General features: G+C 33.3%; 2 protein-coding genes across 2 annotated transcripts; both read left to right on the top strand.

Moving 5' to 3' along the window:
• The first annotated feature begins 1,947 nt into the window (after nucleotides 1-1,947).
• Nucleotides 1,948-7,900, top strand: LOC110641425 (cellulose synthase-like protein D2). Its single transcript, XM_058144307.1, has 4 exons — nucleotides 1,948-2,629; nucleotides 3,435-4,333; nucleotides 4,839-5,646; nucleotides 5,844-7,900. The coding sequence occupies exons 2-4, from the start codon at nucleotides 3,468-3,470 to the stop codon at nucleotides 7,599-7,601; spliced, it is 3,432 nt and encodes a 1,143-aa protein (XP_058000290.1). The 5' UTR covers nucleotides 1,948-2,629; nucleotides 3,435-3,467; the 3' UTR covers nucleotides 7,602-7,900.
• A 1,370-nt stretch (nucleotides 7,901-9,270) lies between these two features.
• Nucleotides 9,271-10,247, top strand: LOC110658714 (FAS1 domain-containing protein SELMODRAFT_448915). Its single transcript, XM_021816438.2, has one exon. The coding sequence runs from the start codon at nucleotides 9,368-9,370 to the stop codon at nucleotides 10,088-10,090; it is 723 nt and encodes a 240-aa protein (XP_021672130.2). The 5' UTR covers nucleotides 9,271-9,367; the 3' UTR covers nucleotides 10,091-10,247.
• The last annotated feature ends 4,392 nt before the right edge of the window (nucleotides 10,248-14,639 follow it).

The following is a 14,639-nucleotide window of genomic DNA, read 5'->3' on the forward strand; positions in this document are numbered from 1 at the left end:
TTTAAAACTAAATTACAAATAACAATATTAATAATTTTCCTTTTTAGTATGTATAATAATTATTGCCATATTTTCATTGTTGAATGAATAAAATGGTAGAGATTGCAATTGACATTGAGAATTGGAAAGTCGACATGACATGGAGTGGAATATGTCATAATCGGACGTAGTGAAATTCTAAGAGGCAAGTGGTAGGTATTTTTTGTGTCATTGAAAGAAGAGGTCAAGAGGCTAATTATTATCAAGCATCAAACGACATCGTCGAAAGCGAAATTTGTTTGGGCTTCAATAATCTCACCATTGAATACGCTTTTGTCTTTGTGGGCCTCGCCTCCTCGTGATGCTCTCTAAAGTCTAAACTAAACTCACCTTTTTATTAACGTCTCCTTGCTTTTCCTCTCTCACCTTCCATGCGTTTGTTTCAAGAAATCCAAATAATTCAATTATTCAACTAATACACAATTTCCTTATAAAACACTAAACTTTATAAGATTCAATTAAAATTATCATAATTTTATCAATAATTGTTATTATATTTATAGTAATTATTAATATTTAAGAATAAAGTAATTAATAATATTAAATCTTAAGGATGTCAAAATAATTTAATTTGGGGTATGGTATGATATGATCTGGACCGCCCATCTTTTTTAAGAGAAAACCACGCTCTAACTTGGAAGTTGCGCGTCTCTCCTCTTGTAGTTGAAAGTTGTAAGCAATGAATGTCAAAAACGATTGGTTCGTGAAGTCCACGCACTTTGTCCAATGTGCGTTTAGCTTTCCCAAAAAAACAATCCAAGGAATATTCAGAGACGAAAAGCAAAGCCACGTAAGGAGACAGACAGGCGCTCGATAATCATTCCGCTCTTTCCGCGGTTGGAATGAAGTGGTAATTCTGCAATTAAGCGATATTCACAAGGGCAGTATAGAAATCTTCGCTTTTGGCAAATTTAAAAATTAAAATTATTTTCTCCAGGTTTACCATTTCTGATGGCCACGTCAAAGCGAGTACAGCGAATTAACAACTTTGCAATCGCCATGTCAACACGGAAACCCTAGCCACTGGTCGTTTTCCATTGGCATTCAAAAGCTGAACACGCTTCGTGCAGGTGAGGTTCCTTCTTGTGTTCACATTTGCTAGTTCAAAATTACCAATTTGATATTTTAGAAATTTTTAAAAATAAAATTATTAAAATTTAAATTATTAATGTTTTCATTACTATACAAATAATCAATTACCAATTACTTATACTTTGTTTGGAAAATTTTTTATAAGGAAAGGAAAATAAATAGTAGAAAATAATAATATTATAATTTTAATATACAATTCTATATTTTTATTATTTTCTCTTTAAATTAAAAAAAATAACATGAAAAAAATAAAAATTATTTTTCGTCATTCTCTTATTTTTTCTTTATTTCTAAATGAAAAAACATACTAATTCTAATTCATATTTCATCATTTATTTTCTTTCTTTCTACTTTTCCTTATATCCAAATAGAGTATTAGTGTTATTTGATATTATATTAAGAGAATTAAAATTATTTTTTAAAAATTATTATTTTAAATACTATTAAAAAATTATTTTATTATTTTTATAATTAATATTTATTAAATTTAATTTTAAATTATTTTAATATTTTTAATTAATATATTTAAAATAAAAATAATTTTCTCAACAACACTAACAATTATACTAAATAACTCTTATTAACCCTTATTAGTATTAATATTAGTATTAGTATTAAACAATTACTTATTTTCTGAAAGCCGTGCTTGGCTGTTTCCTTAACACGTTATGTGATAATTACACTTTGTTTATTCTTAAATAAATCTTAATAAAAAAATAATAATAGTAATACTCGAGCACCAAAAAGACAAGAAAATCCTCAACCTTTTATAAAATAAAATAATAATAACACTCTCCACCGTCTGCTTCTTCTTCCTCCTCTGTTCCTCTGCTGCCGTTCACCTCACTCACACACTTACCATTTCTGGCAAAAGGGTACTCTTTAATTACCATTACTACCCACCTCATCAATTATCCTCATCTCTGCCAAATCCCAAGACTACCCTTCCCTTCTTCCCTAAATCCTTCTTTTTTGGTCCTCCAACTTTCTTCTCTCTCTCTCTCTCTCTCTCTCTCCCCATCTTGTCCACCCCCATTCCTCTCTAACCCCCAGCAAACATCAAAAAAATACAGCCGGTCAGGTCCTGCGTTACTGGCCGGCGACCCATATAAACCCACTTCCTTTTTATTCTTTTGCATGTTCTTCTTTGGCCTCAAACCCAAGAACCTTCTCTTTTTTATATTTAATTTAAAATAACAACGCTTACCCAGCAAAGCTTTTGTATTAAATAAGTTATTTAGTCACCATTATGCCCTGTTAGTGGCTTGTAGTTGTGCTCTCACGACTTGGTCTTTCTACTAAGAAATCTTCTTCTTTTCTTTATCTATATGTGAGAAACTGTGGACAGTTGGTGACGTTGAAGCATTCGTTTTTTTTTTTTTTCTCATTTTAAAGATTGGTTCAAGTTTTGCCGTTTAGTCTTTTTTAAAGCTTTGATAGAATCAAACAAAGGGATCCGTTCTTCCTTAAAGATCCTTTCCTGTTTTATAAACAGAAGGTAAGTCTTTTTCGTATCTGTAGTTCTGTGTTCACGATCTGCAGTTTATTGGTTTGAAAATATGGATCCATCTTTTCTTGCTTAAAGGTGCACATGTTCTGCCGTTGAAGGGGCTTTCTTTTTAGTTTTAGCGCTAATAAAATGCGATTTGGGATCTTGGGTTTTCAGAGTGACTACTACGATGCTGTTGTGGGGATTTGGGATTTGAGTTTGATTTCATTTTGCTCTTAAGTTTGTTCCGTTCATGACGATCTGTCAGTTGTGCGTTTGGTTTCTTTCATGTTCTTTGAAATGTGTTCATGTTCTTTGAAATGTGTTCATTTTCTGCTGATTTCAGCTAATTATGGGGTTTTTGCAATGATGATTTTGTTTAATTGCGGAGAAAATGTAAGAAAATATTTTGGTCTTGAATGTTACTATTGTTTGTAGATTCTAGTAAACGACAAGTAGAAGGATTTAATCAGCTAAGTCTGTTGTTACTCTAGTGGTCGTTTGGACCAAAATTTGGTTGTTCCTAAGCCAAACAGCGTTTGTAGATGGTCTGTCGCTACTCTGCAAGTTGGTCTATTACCGCGTAGAGATTTGGACTGAATTTGAAGCCTTTTGAAATGACTTTTTGGCAACATTAATTTTGTGCTCTGTTTTTTGCGTGTTGTAAGATGTAGACATTGAAATTATGGTTATAGATTTTCTGGTCTATAGTTAACGCGTGAAGCATTTGATTTAATTGTTCTCTATTTAATCTTAATAGAATTTGGGCTATCTGGTTTTAATTTTTATATTTTTGTGTATGATGAAATTTCAGGATCTGAAGATACCTCTGTGTTAGTAATAAAATATGGCTTCAAAATCATTTAAACTTAGCCGATCAAATTTATCGGTCAGCTCGGATGCTGCTGACTCTCAGAAGCCTCCTCTGCCTCCAACTGTGACATTTGGAAGAAGAACTTCTTCAGGTCGCTATATCAGCTACTCCAGGGATGATCTTGATAGCGAACTTGGGAGTAGTGATTTCATGAACTATACAGTGCATATACCACCAACCCCTGATAACCAACCCATGGATCCATCTATCTCACAGAAGGTTGAAGAGCAATATGTGTCTAATTCACTCTTTACAGGTGGGTTTAATAGTGTCACACGGGCTCATCTAATGGACAAGGTGATTGATTCTGAAACCAGCCATCCCCAGATGGCTGGTGCCAAGGGTTCCTCTTGTTCAATTCCAGGCTGTGATGCCAAGGTCATGAGTGATGAACGTGGTGTGGATATTCTCCCTTGCGAGTGTGATTTTAAAATATGCCGAGATTGCTATATAGATGCAGTGAAAACAGGGGGTGGAATTTGCCCTGGTTGTAAGGAACCTTATAAGAACACTGAATTGGATGAAGTAGCTGCCGATAATGGGAGGCCCCTTCCACTCCCTCCACCTGGAACAGTGTCCAAAATGGAAAGGAGGTTGTCATTGATGAAGTCAACAAAGTCAGTCCTCATGAGGAGCCAGACTGGGGATTTTGATCATAATAGGTGGTTGTTTGAAACAAGGGGGACTTATGGATATGGGAATGCTATATGGCCAAGTGATGGGGGTTTTGGCAGTGGGAAAGATGAAGATGTTGCTGAATCCAAAGAGTTGCTGAGTAAACCATGGAGGCCACTTACCCGGAAATTAAAGATACCAGCTGCTGTTATCAGCCCATATCGGTACAATCTCCTTCTACATCATACTTATAATATTATGAAAGCATTCACTCTTATTTAGAAATTTGAACCCCTAATTTAACTTATATTCTTTCTGCCTATTGGTTTATTAACATTGGGTGGTATGTGAGATGTTCTACATAGTCACACACTGACACATCAACATGTTTTTGCACCGGTGATTATTATATTTTGCAATGATTATTTGATTTGTGAAAAATTTACTTCCAAATGATCATCATCATTGATATTAGTATTATTTTGTTTTATGTTATGAAATCAATTTATATGATATCCCTCTTGAATACCACAAGGGCATAAGAAAATGTCATTGCTTAAATCCTAAATATAGCTGTTATATGCAATTTTATATGCTTGTTGTGAAGAAAGTTGATAGATTATTTATGTTTTGTTATGCAATGATAGCTATGGTTTAGAGAATGCCATTTCTTCACTCCATCTTACGCTGATGACTGCCTTGTGTTTTTTTTTTAATCTGTTCTTACAGGCTGCTCATTTTTATTCGGATTGTGGTCCTTGGTTTGTTTCTGACATGGAGAGTTAGACATCAAAACAATGATGCAATCTGGCTGTGGGGAATGTCGGTTGTTTGTGAGATATGGTTTGCTTTTTCCTGGCTTCTTGACCAACTTCCCAAGCTATGCCCAATCAATCGGGCCACAGATCTTAATGTCTTGAAGGAGAAATTTGAAATACCAAACCCAAGTAACCCCACAGGTAAATCTGACCTCCCAGGTGTAGATGTCTTCGTCTCTACTGCAGATCCAGAGAAAGAACCACCTCTTGTCACTGCAAACACTATTTTGTCAATCCTTGCTGCTGATTACCCTGTTGAAAAACTTTCTTGTTATGTTTCTGACGATGGAGGTGCGCTTCTAACATTTGAGGCCATGGCAGAAGCAGCAAGTTTTGCTAACATTTGGGTTCCCTTCTGCCGTAAACATGACATTGAGCCCAGAAATCCAGAGTCTTACTTCACTTTGAAGAGGGATCCTTATAAGAACAAAGTGCGCCCTGATTTTGTCAAGGATCGCAGGAGAGCAAAGCGTGAATATGATGAGTTCAAGGTCCGAATCAATGGCTTACCTGATTCTATTCGCCGCCGATCTGATGCCTATCATGCTCGTGAGGAAATCAAGGCAATGAAACTTCAAAGACAGAATAGAGATGATGAACCTGTGGAGAGCGTAAAGATTCCAAAAGCTACATGGATGGCTGATGGTACCCATTGGCCTGGGACTTGGATGCATCCTGCTTCTGAGCATTCTAGGGGTGACCATGCTGGTATAATACAGGTATCAATTTTGTTGAGTTTTATGCCAGTTGTTCAAACCAAAATATAATTGAACATAATGAAATGAATCAAATAAAAATTCGTTAGAGCAATAAACTAAAAGATCATTTTGTTGCAGTATATTATGTTTCATCGTAGGGCTTTTCCTAAATGAAAACAGATGGCATGAGTTCAAATAATCAACTTTGTGTGATGCAGGTGATGTTGAAACCTCCTAGTGATGAACCACTGCATGGAAATGCTGATGATACAAGGATCATGGATTTTACGGATGTTGATATTCGTCTGCCACTACTCGTTTATGTTTCTCGCGAGAAACGTCCTGGCTATGATCACAACAAGAAGGCAGGGGCCATGAATGCGCTTGTTAGAGCCTCAGCCATTATGTCTAATGGCCCGTTCATTCTCAACCTTGATTGTGACCATTACATTTACAACTCCCAAGCAATGAGAGAAGGCATGTGCTTCATGATGGATCGAGGAGGTGACCGCATCTGTTATGTTCAGTTCCCTCAGAGGTTTGAGGGTATTGACCCTTCTGATCGATATGCTAATCACAACACTGTTTTCTTTGATGTCAATATGCGTGCCCTTGATGGTCTTATGGGGCCAGTTTATGTTGGAACGGGATGTCTCTTTAGAAGGACTGCCCTGTATGGCTTTGATCCTCCTCGAGCAAAAGAACATCACTCAGGTTGCTTCAGCTGCTGCTTTGCCCGTCGCAAGAAGCATTCTTCTGTTGGAAACAACCCAGAAGAGAACAGGGCATTAAGAATGGGTGATTCTGATGATGAAGAGATGAACCTCTCCCAGTTCCCAAAGATGTTTGGCAACTCGACATTCCTCATTGATTCAATCCCAGTGGCAGAGTTTCAAGGTCGCCCTCTTGCTGATCACCCAGCTGTTAAGAATGGACGCCCACCTGGTGCCCTTACCATTCCTCGTGAACTTCTTGATGCTTCAACTGTTGCAGAGGCAGTCAGTGTCATCTCTTGCTGGTACGAAGATAAGACAGAGTGGGGACAGCGAGTTGGGTGGATTTATGGGTCTGTTACTGAAGATGTTGTCACTGGTTATAGGATGCACAACAGGGGATGGAAATCAGTTTATTGTGTCACCAAGCGTGATGCCTTCCGTGGCACTGCACCAATCAATCTCACAGACAGGCTTCATCAAGTCCTCAGGTGGGCTACTGGTTCGGTTGAGATTTTCTTCTCTCGCAACAATGCCCTTCTGGCCAGCCCGAGAATGAAATTTCTGCAGAGGATAGCTTATCTCAATGTTGGTATCTACCCATTTACTTCCATCTTTCTGATTGTCTACTGCTTCCTACCTGCTCTCTCCCTCTTCTCCGGCCAGTTCATTGTCCAGACCCTTAATGTTACTTTCCTTGTGTACCTGCTTGTGATCTCTCTGACTCTATGTTTACTTGCTTTGCTTGAGATCAAATGGTCTGGCATTGCACTAGAGGAGTGGTGGAGAAATGAACAGTTTTGGTTAATTGGAGGGACTAGCGCCCACTTGGCTGCTGTGCTTCAGGGGTTGCTGAAAGTTATTGCAGGAATTGAAATTTCTTTTACCTTGACGTCAAAATCAGCTGGTGATGATGTGGATGATGAGTTTTCTGACCTTTACCTTGTCAAATGGACATCTTTGATGATACCACCAATTGTGATCATGATGGTCAACTTAATTGCAATAGCTGTTGGAGTTAGCCGCACAATATACAGCGTCATACCGCAGTGGAGCCGTCTGTTAGGTGGGGTTTTCTTCAGTTTCTGGGTCTTGGCTCATCTCTACCCCTTCGCGAAAGGGCTGATGGGAAGACGAGGAAGAACACCGACCATTGTTTTTGTGTGGTCAGGACTTATCGCAATCACCATATCACTCCTTTGGGTGGCTATTAATCCACCCTCTAATACTGACCAAATTGGAGGCTCATTCCAGTTCCCTTGATAGGCCATTCATTTCTGTTGAGTTGCATTTGTTCAATGACATTCCTTCATTAGATTTTTAACTTATATATATATATATATATATATTTTTTTTTTTTTCCCTTGAAAATTTTAATGTTGGAGAACATACTAGGCATGTTCAGTTTCTCGTATGAGTTCTAGAGAAAGATGGAGAGAATCAAGAAGCGGAAATTCTAGTATGAGTTTTCCATTTTTACATGGATGATTAGGAATGTGCTTATTGTATTCTTTTGTAATGTAGAGAGATGAACATCAATTTAAAAAGTTTCATTACTTCAATGTTCTTCTTCTTGAATCATTGCATACTTCATTATTCTCTGAAGAAACTGAAACGAAGGCCTAATCCAAATCTTTTTTTTTTTTTTTTAACAATTCGCTTATTTGGGACTCGAATTCGAACAAATTTGATATTATTAAATTAATTAATTCTCTTATTAATTAGGTTAGCTCTTAAAATTTCACATCAATTCTTGAAATATAAATTTTTTATTAGTTTAATTATTAAAAAAAATAAAAAAAAGAACTCTCTACTAATATCAATTCCACATATTTCATTTTATTTGTTGCCAAATTTGTCCAGGATAATCATAGCATTTCATGTAAATTTTTTACATCTTTAATTTAGCTACTTAATTTTAACTTTTAACTTAAAATATATTTTTAAATTTATGAGTCAGATTAAAAATAAATAATTAATTATTTAATAAATTGACTTAAAATTAATTTTTAAATAATTTAAGTGTTTAATTAAAAAATATTTAAAATTAATTTAATTTATTAAATTATTAAAAAAATATATATAATTAAGTATTATAGTTATTTAAATAAAGATAATATTGATATTTTTAAAAGTTATTAGGATAATATAATTTTTTATTTAGTAAAAGTGGTGTAGTTTTAAAAAATGTGAATAAGTCATAAAATTACTTATAATTTTTAACTTATTTTAAGTAATTTTTTTAATTTATAAGCTAAATTAAACATATATTTATTTACTCAATTATTATTTTTTAAAAAAAAAAAAGCCCAAAAGCTATTAAAGGATTATGATTTCAAAAAGAAATTCGATCTCCTAATTGACGGAAGATCTAAGCAATGGAGCAAAAGTAAAACTACAAAAGTCAAAAAGATAAGCATGATTTGGCCTAAATTCCTAATGAATTTTAAGATGTTGATTATGGGTGATGATTGAGGGTTATAAGACAAAAACTAATTTTCCCTCTCTTTCAAACTCTCTTGTAGTCTTTTTAACTCTAATTTTAAATAAATTTTAATATATATCTTTTCTTTTGTGAGAATTTAATATTTTCTTCTTTTGCGATGATTTTTTTATTATTTTTTATTATGAAGTAATAAGGTGTTTTGTTTTGTTATATAAATATTAAAATTTAATGATTTTCGGATTGGAACTGCGAGTCTGAAGATTTTATATTAACTCCCATTGAGATAATTAGAACCAACATTCCTTTGTGAAAAAATAGAAAAAGCTTGAAACTGAGGAGTGGCAGAGAAGTTGTTGACAGAGAAAATCTGGAATTCTCACTTGTAAATATTTCCCCAAAAAACCTGAAAACGTGCAGGAAGTGTGAACAACTTAATTAGTTGTTGAAGCAGCTTAGATGCATGTCCATGCTAACCTCTCATATTAGAAAATAAATGCAATCCCTTCATGAAACAAACACTAAACCACCTCAAAAGGAGTTTTCTTAATCAGGCTTCAGTTTCTTTCTCCTGAAAGCAAACCTCATGGCACCTTGTACGACCTTGTCACTGCTGCTTCTCCTGGTTCTTATCTCAGCAGCAGTAGCAGCTACAGATATGCCTTCAGAAACCCATGATCTTGATATAGCCATTGAGGAAATGGCAACAGCAAATTATTTCACATTTATCACCCTCATCAACATGTCCCCTCTTGATCATGCAATTCTCGGGAATGTTACTTTCTTGATGCCCAATGACAGAATCCTGTCGAAAACCAGCATTCCTCAGGATTCTGTTTCTGATTTTCTGCTTCGACATTCAATTCCCTCACCATTGCTTTTTGATCACCTTCAACATATCCCATCAGGTTCTACCATTCCAAGTTCTGAACCTGAATACATCCTTAACATTGACAACAGGGGCAGGAGGAGTTTCTTTCTCAACAATGTCAAAATCATTAGCCCAAATATATGCACTGCAGGCTCTTCCATCCGATGCCATGGCATTGATGGGGTGTTGTCTCCTATCACCAAGAATACAGTACCTACAGGCTGTTCTAACGCCACTAGGACTCCAGCGGTTGTGACCACACCACGAGCCCCATCATCACCAGCACCAAGAGCCCCTCCAGTGGGCGACCCTAATCAGATTCCTGTGGCTGCCCCAAAGCTTGTTGGTCCAAAAAAGTCAGGGTCTTGCATGTCTCATGAAAGGTCACTGAAATTCATTGTGACTTTTGTTATTTCAATAATGGCATTCAATATGTAGTTTTGTACTTGGGAACCTCATCACTGCTAGATTGAGTTACAGGTTTTGCAAAATTGTACAATGGCTGAAATGGGGGATATTATTTTCTTGATCAAGTAGATTAAATTATTTGAGTTTTGAGTTACCAATACATATATATACTCCTAAATTTGCAATATTTATAGTATGATTCTCAAATTTGTGGAAATATGCAATCAAGTTCTTCAATTTGTGTATCTCATTTAGTCAAGTCCTTTAACAAAGTTAACAATTGTACCACATCAAGTTAATGGTTCTGTAATTAAGCAAAGGATTAAATTAAATAAAGAAAGAAATAAATAAAAGTTAAATGATTTAATTGGATAAAATAAAGTTTTAGATGGCAATAGTAAGATTATAAAATACTCTCGGTGTATATAAAAGTAGTGTTCTCTCTCTTACAGAAAAATGTATCTCTTATAATACGAAAAATAAATCCTAATAATTGTGAGAGATAGTATATATATACTCAGTATATTTCCTAATCTTTCGATAGCAATATTGGATAATAATAAAAACAAATTATTGAAGCCCAAGTGGCTAAACCCCAATCAAGTTAAGACCTGTTAAACTAGGCCATAATCAGAAGAGGTTCGTGCACAGTGAGGCCACCCAACCCCAATTAAATCAATCTGATTAGCAAAATTCCATTGGTTCTTCTGAAAGTCGTAGTTTGTCCATAACTTCTTTACGCCCCATTGTTGGAATGTTAAAAATTCCCCCTCCGATATAAAAAAAAAAAAAATAAATAAAATTTTACTTAAAATACAATTTCAAAGCCATTGAAAAAATATTTTGATAATCAATTTGACATATGATTATAAAAATTTCAAAATAATGAAATATTGAATTAGTCATCAGATGCCATTAAAATAACCAAATTTGAATTTATTATTTTAAAATTATAAAGTTAATTTATTATTAAAGATTATTAAAGACTTTTATAATAATAAAACCAACAAAATAAAAAAAAAATTCAATCAAGTTCAGATGAAAAACGGCCTAATAATAAATATATCAAATATATATTTTTTTAGTATATTATCAAATAAATAAGAGTGATTGACAGTAGGCTTGAAAGCTTTATAATAGGTTTTTAATCTGTTGAGAAGAAGAAAGCTCCAATTATAAATAACCAAATTTCAAAATTAGATCACTTAAATGGCTTTGACATTTTCATATCCTCTCATTCAACCTACCTATTGAGTCATGATTAATCAATAAAAGGAAGTCAATATTAATTAAATTAATTAATTAATTAATTGAGAGGTTAAAAGGGATAGAGTCAACTAGTTCTACAAGTCATTAGTGAATGGAAGAGGATTGATTAGTTTTGTGATTGCCACCAAAACAGATAAAAGGCTAGCTAGCTGCTCCAAGTTTGTCATTTATTTTTATTTTTTAAAGGATTAAATAGTTCATAGTAAGAGATAAGAAAATTAATTATGATGCAATTAACTTGCTTGAAGTGTTAGATGTAGATGTAGCATTAATGTTGTAATGAAAATTAAGGTGATGTTAAAAATGTAGCTCACAATTAAAATAAGCCCTAATAATAACTATATCAATAAGATGGTGTATGATTTGGTTTATAACTCAATTAAAACTACTTATAAGTAAAAAGTTAATTAGTATAAAAATTATTAAAAATAAATCAGAAATTATAAGTAAGGTATCTTTTATGAATTATTTACTTATTTTAAAATTATTCTGTGATCAAGTAAAAGATTATAGTATTCTAATAATTTTTAAAAATATTAAGACTATCATCATTTTAATAATCTTCTGTCACTCAATTATATATTATTTTTTGTCATTTTGGCAAAAATAAATTCCTTTTAAACACCTTTTAATAAAAAAATTAAAGTTATTTAAAAATTAATTTTAAGTAGTTTAATTAAACAATTAACTACTTTTTTTTTAAATTAACTTATAAATTAAAAAAAAATACTTTTTAAGTTAAAAATAAGTAATTAAGTAAAACACCTCCAAAATATATTTTTTTTTAGTATATTATTAAACAACTAAAAGTGATTTGACATTGGGCTTGAAAGGTTTAGAACAAGTTTTTTTTATTGGGAAGCAGCTCTAATTATAAATAGACAAGTTGAAAATTCAAAGCACTTAAAATGGCTTTGACATTTAAATATCCTCTTAATCAACCTATCTAAATCATGATTAATCAACAAAAAGGAGGTCCTGATTATTCTACAATTGTAATTAATGAATGGAAGAGGATTAGTTAGTGATCTCCAAAACAGATAAAAGGCTAGCTGTTCCAAGTTTGTAATTTATTTAATTTTTTTAAGGATTAAATATTTCATAGTATAAGAGATAAGAAAGTTAATTATGATGCAATTTACTGGCTTTAAGTGATAGATATAGAGTTAATGTGAAGTTATGAGCATGAAAATGTCTTAAAAATGTATTTTCATAGCTCAAATTTACTCTCTCTATTCAAATGTATTGCTCTATTGATCACCTATCATTAAAGGCCACATGTGATATGAAATTATTATTATTATTAGAGAAAGTACATTATAATAAATTTATATTTTTATACTTTTTAACATCGGGGATATATATTTTATTTTTCTTTATTTCAGGATAACAATTTTAGTGTCGTTAGCATTTTAAAGATAATTTATTAGAGACGTTAAATGGTATTAACGAGACATGGGGAAGTCAAGCAATATCTGACATGGTATGTTAATATATATAGTATTATGTATGACATAACATATAAACGTCAATACCAACGGTAATAAAACTTTTATCCTTAATTATAATAAAATAAAGTATATATTCTCAATGTTAAAAGCATCAAAGTACGTTATATTAAAATGTGCTTTTCTATTATTATTATTATTATTATTATTATTGCATTACTAATTGCCTCTCTCTGTCTCACTGTCCCTCCTCATTGTACAACTCTCATGATTTTCCCTTTTTGTTCTTTTTTCTTTTTTGAAATATGTAAAAAAAACTTTTTATCTTTCTTTTCTATTTTCATTTTTTAGAAATATATTTCTTTTTAATATTCTTCTCTTTACTTTTTTCTTAATTAATATGCATTACTTGATCTCCGTTTTTCATTTTTTTTTTTAAATATTTATCTCTTCTCAATTTTTTTAAGGAAATATATTCTTTCTAGAAAAATCAATTTTGTGAAAGGGTATTTTAATAACTTAATTAGATGTTAGATATATTTTAAATATAAATTATATAATATTTAATTAAATTTTACATTTTAAATTATATCATTTAACTCTGCCTAAGTAATTTGCGCTTAGCCGGTCCCAAACCCGGATAAAGGAGGAGGGTTGCGGTAGGTGACAAATAGCGTAAAAATTTCGTCACACCTTATGATATGCATTCAAATGATATAAACGTTAGGGCGTCCTCTACTTATGACACGCTACATCGGAGCTCGGGTGTAATGAGAAATATGCAAGGGTGTAGGGCGTTCACCGAAAGCGACGCGCCATACCGATGCCTGGGTGTGGTGTTAAGTGAGCAAGGGTTCCCACATCATGGATGGGTATGTATAAAGAAGTTAGTCCATAGGATAGATAGTAAAACAGATAGTGAAACAGAACATAAGATAGACATAGAAAACAGTAGATGATATCATAGAAGGAGACCAATTAGGAAGGAACAAGATAGGAGGAGGATCAGGGTTGGTGCTTGGAATGTCGTATCACTTACAGGAAAATTAATGGAGCTTGTGGATACCTTGGAAAGGAGAATGGTGAATATTACTTGCATTCAGGAGACTAAATAGGTAGGAGAGAAAAGCAAAGAAGTGGGTCATTCAGGGTACAAACTGTGGTTTACCGAAAAGGAGAGATATAAGAACGGAGTGGGCATAATCATAGACAGAACATTAAAAGACGCTGTAATAGCTGTGAAAAGAGTAGGAGATAGAATTATACTAATAAAGCTAGTACTAGAAGGAGAAATAATAAATGTAGTTAGTGCTTATGCCCCACAAATAGGACTAGATAGTGAGAGTAAACAAAGGTTTTGGGAAGATATGGATGATTTAATGCAAAGCATACCGAATGAAGAGAATGTTTTCATTGGTGGAGATTTGAATGGATATGTTGGTAGTGATAGGCAAGGTTATGAGAATATTCATGGAGGTTTTGGTTTTGGCAGGAGCAATGAGGAGGGAAAAAATATCCTGGATTTTGCTATGACATACGACCTAATACTAGCAAATACATACTTTATAAAAAGAGAGTCACATTTAGTGACTTTCAAAAGTGGGCAACATAGAAGCCAAATAGACTTCCTCTTAACCAGGAAGACAAATAGAGCTCTATGCAATGATTGCAAGGTCATTCCAAGAGAGACTTTAACAAGTCAACATCAGTTAGTGGTCTTGGATGTCAAGTTTAGGAACAATTCAATTAAGGTCAGAAGAAATAGTGTAGCTTGAACAAAGTGGTGGGAGTTCAAAGGAATAAAGCAAATGAAGTTCAAAAATAAGCTTCTCGAGTCCGAAGCATGGAAGCTAAATATGGAG

This window comes from Hevea brasiliensis, chromosome 3 (assembly GCF_030052815.1).
Source record: "Hevea brasiliensis isolate MT/VB/25A 57/8 chromosome 3, ASM3005281v1, whole genome shotgun sequence".
In the NCBI taxonomy this organism is placed as follows: Eukaryota; Viridiplantae; Streptophyta; class Magnoliopsida; order Malpighiales; family Euphorbiaceae; genus Hevea; species Hevea brasiliensis.

Bases quoted from the DNA above. Each gene is read 5' to 3' on its own strand.
- LOC110641425 (XM_058144307.1), top strand. From the start codon at position 3,468: ATGGCTTCAAAATCATTTAAACTTAGCCGATCAAATTTATCGGTCAGC. The intron at 4,334-4,838 runs GTACAATCTCCT...CTGTTCTTACAG, and splicing joins GCTGTTATCAGCCCATATCG to GCTGCTCATTTTTATTCGGA. The intron at 5,647-5,843 runs GTATCAATTTTG...TGTGTGATGCAG, and splicing joins ACCATGCTGGTATAATACAG to GTGATGTTGAAACCTCCTAG.
- LOC110658714 (XM_021816438.2), top strand. From the start codon at position 9,368: ATGGCACCTTGTACGACCTTGTCACTGCTGCTTCTCCTGGTTCTTATC.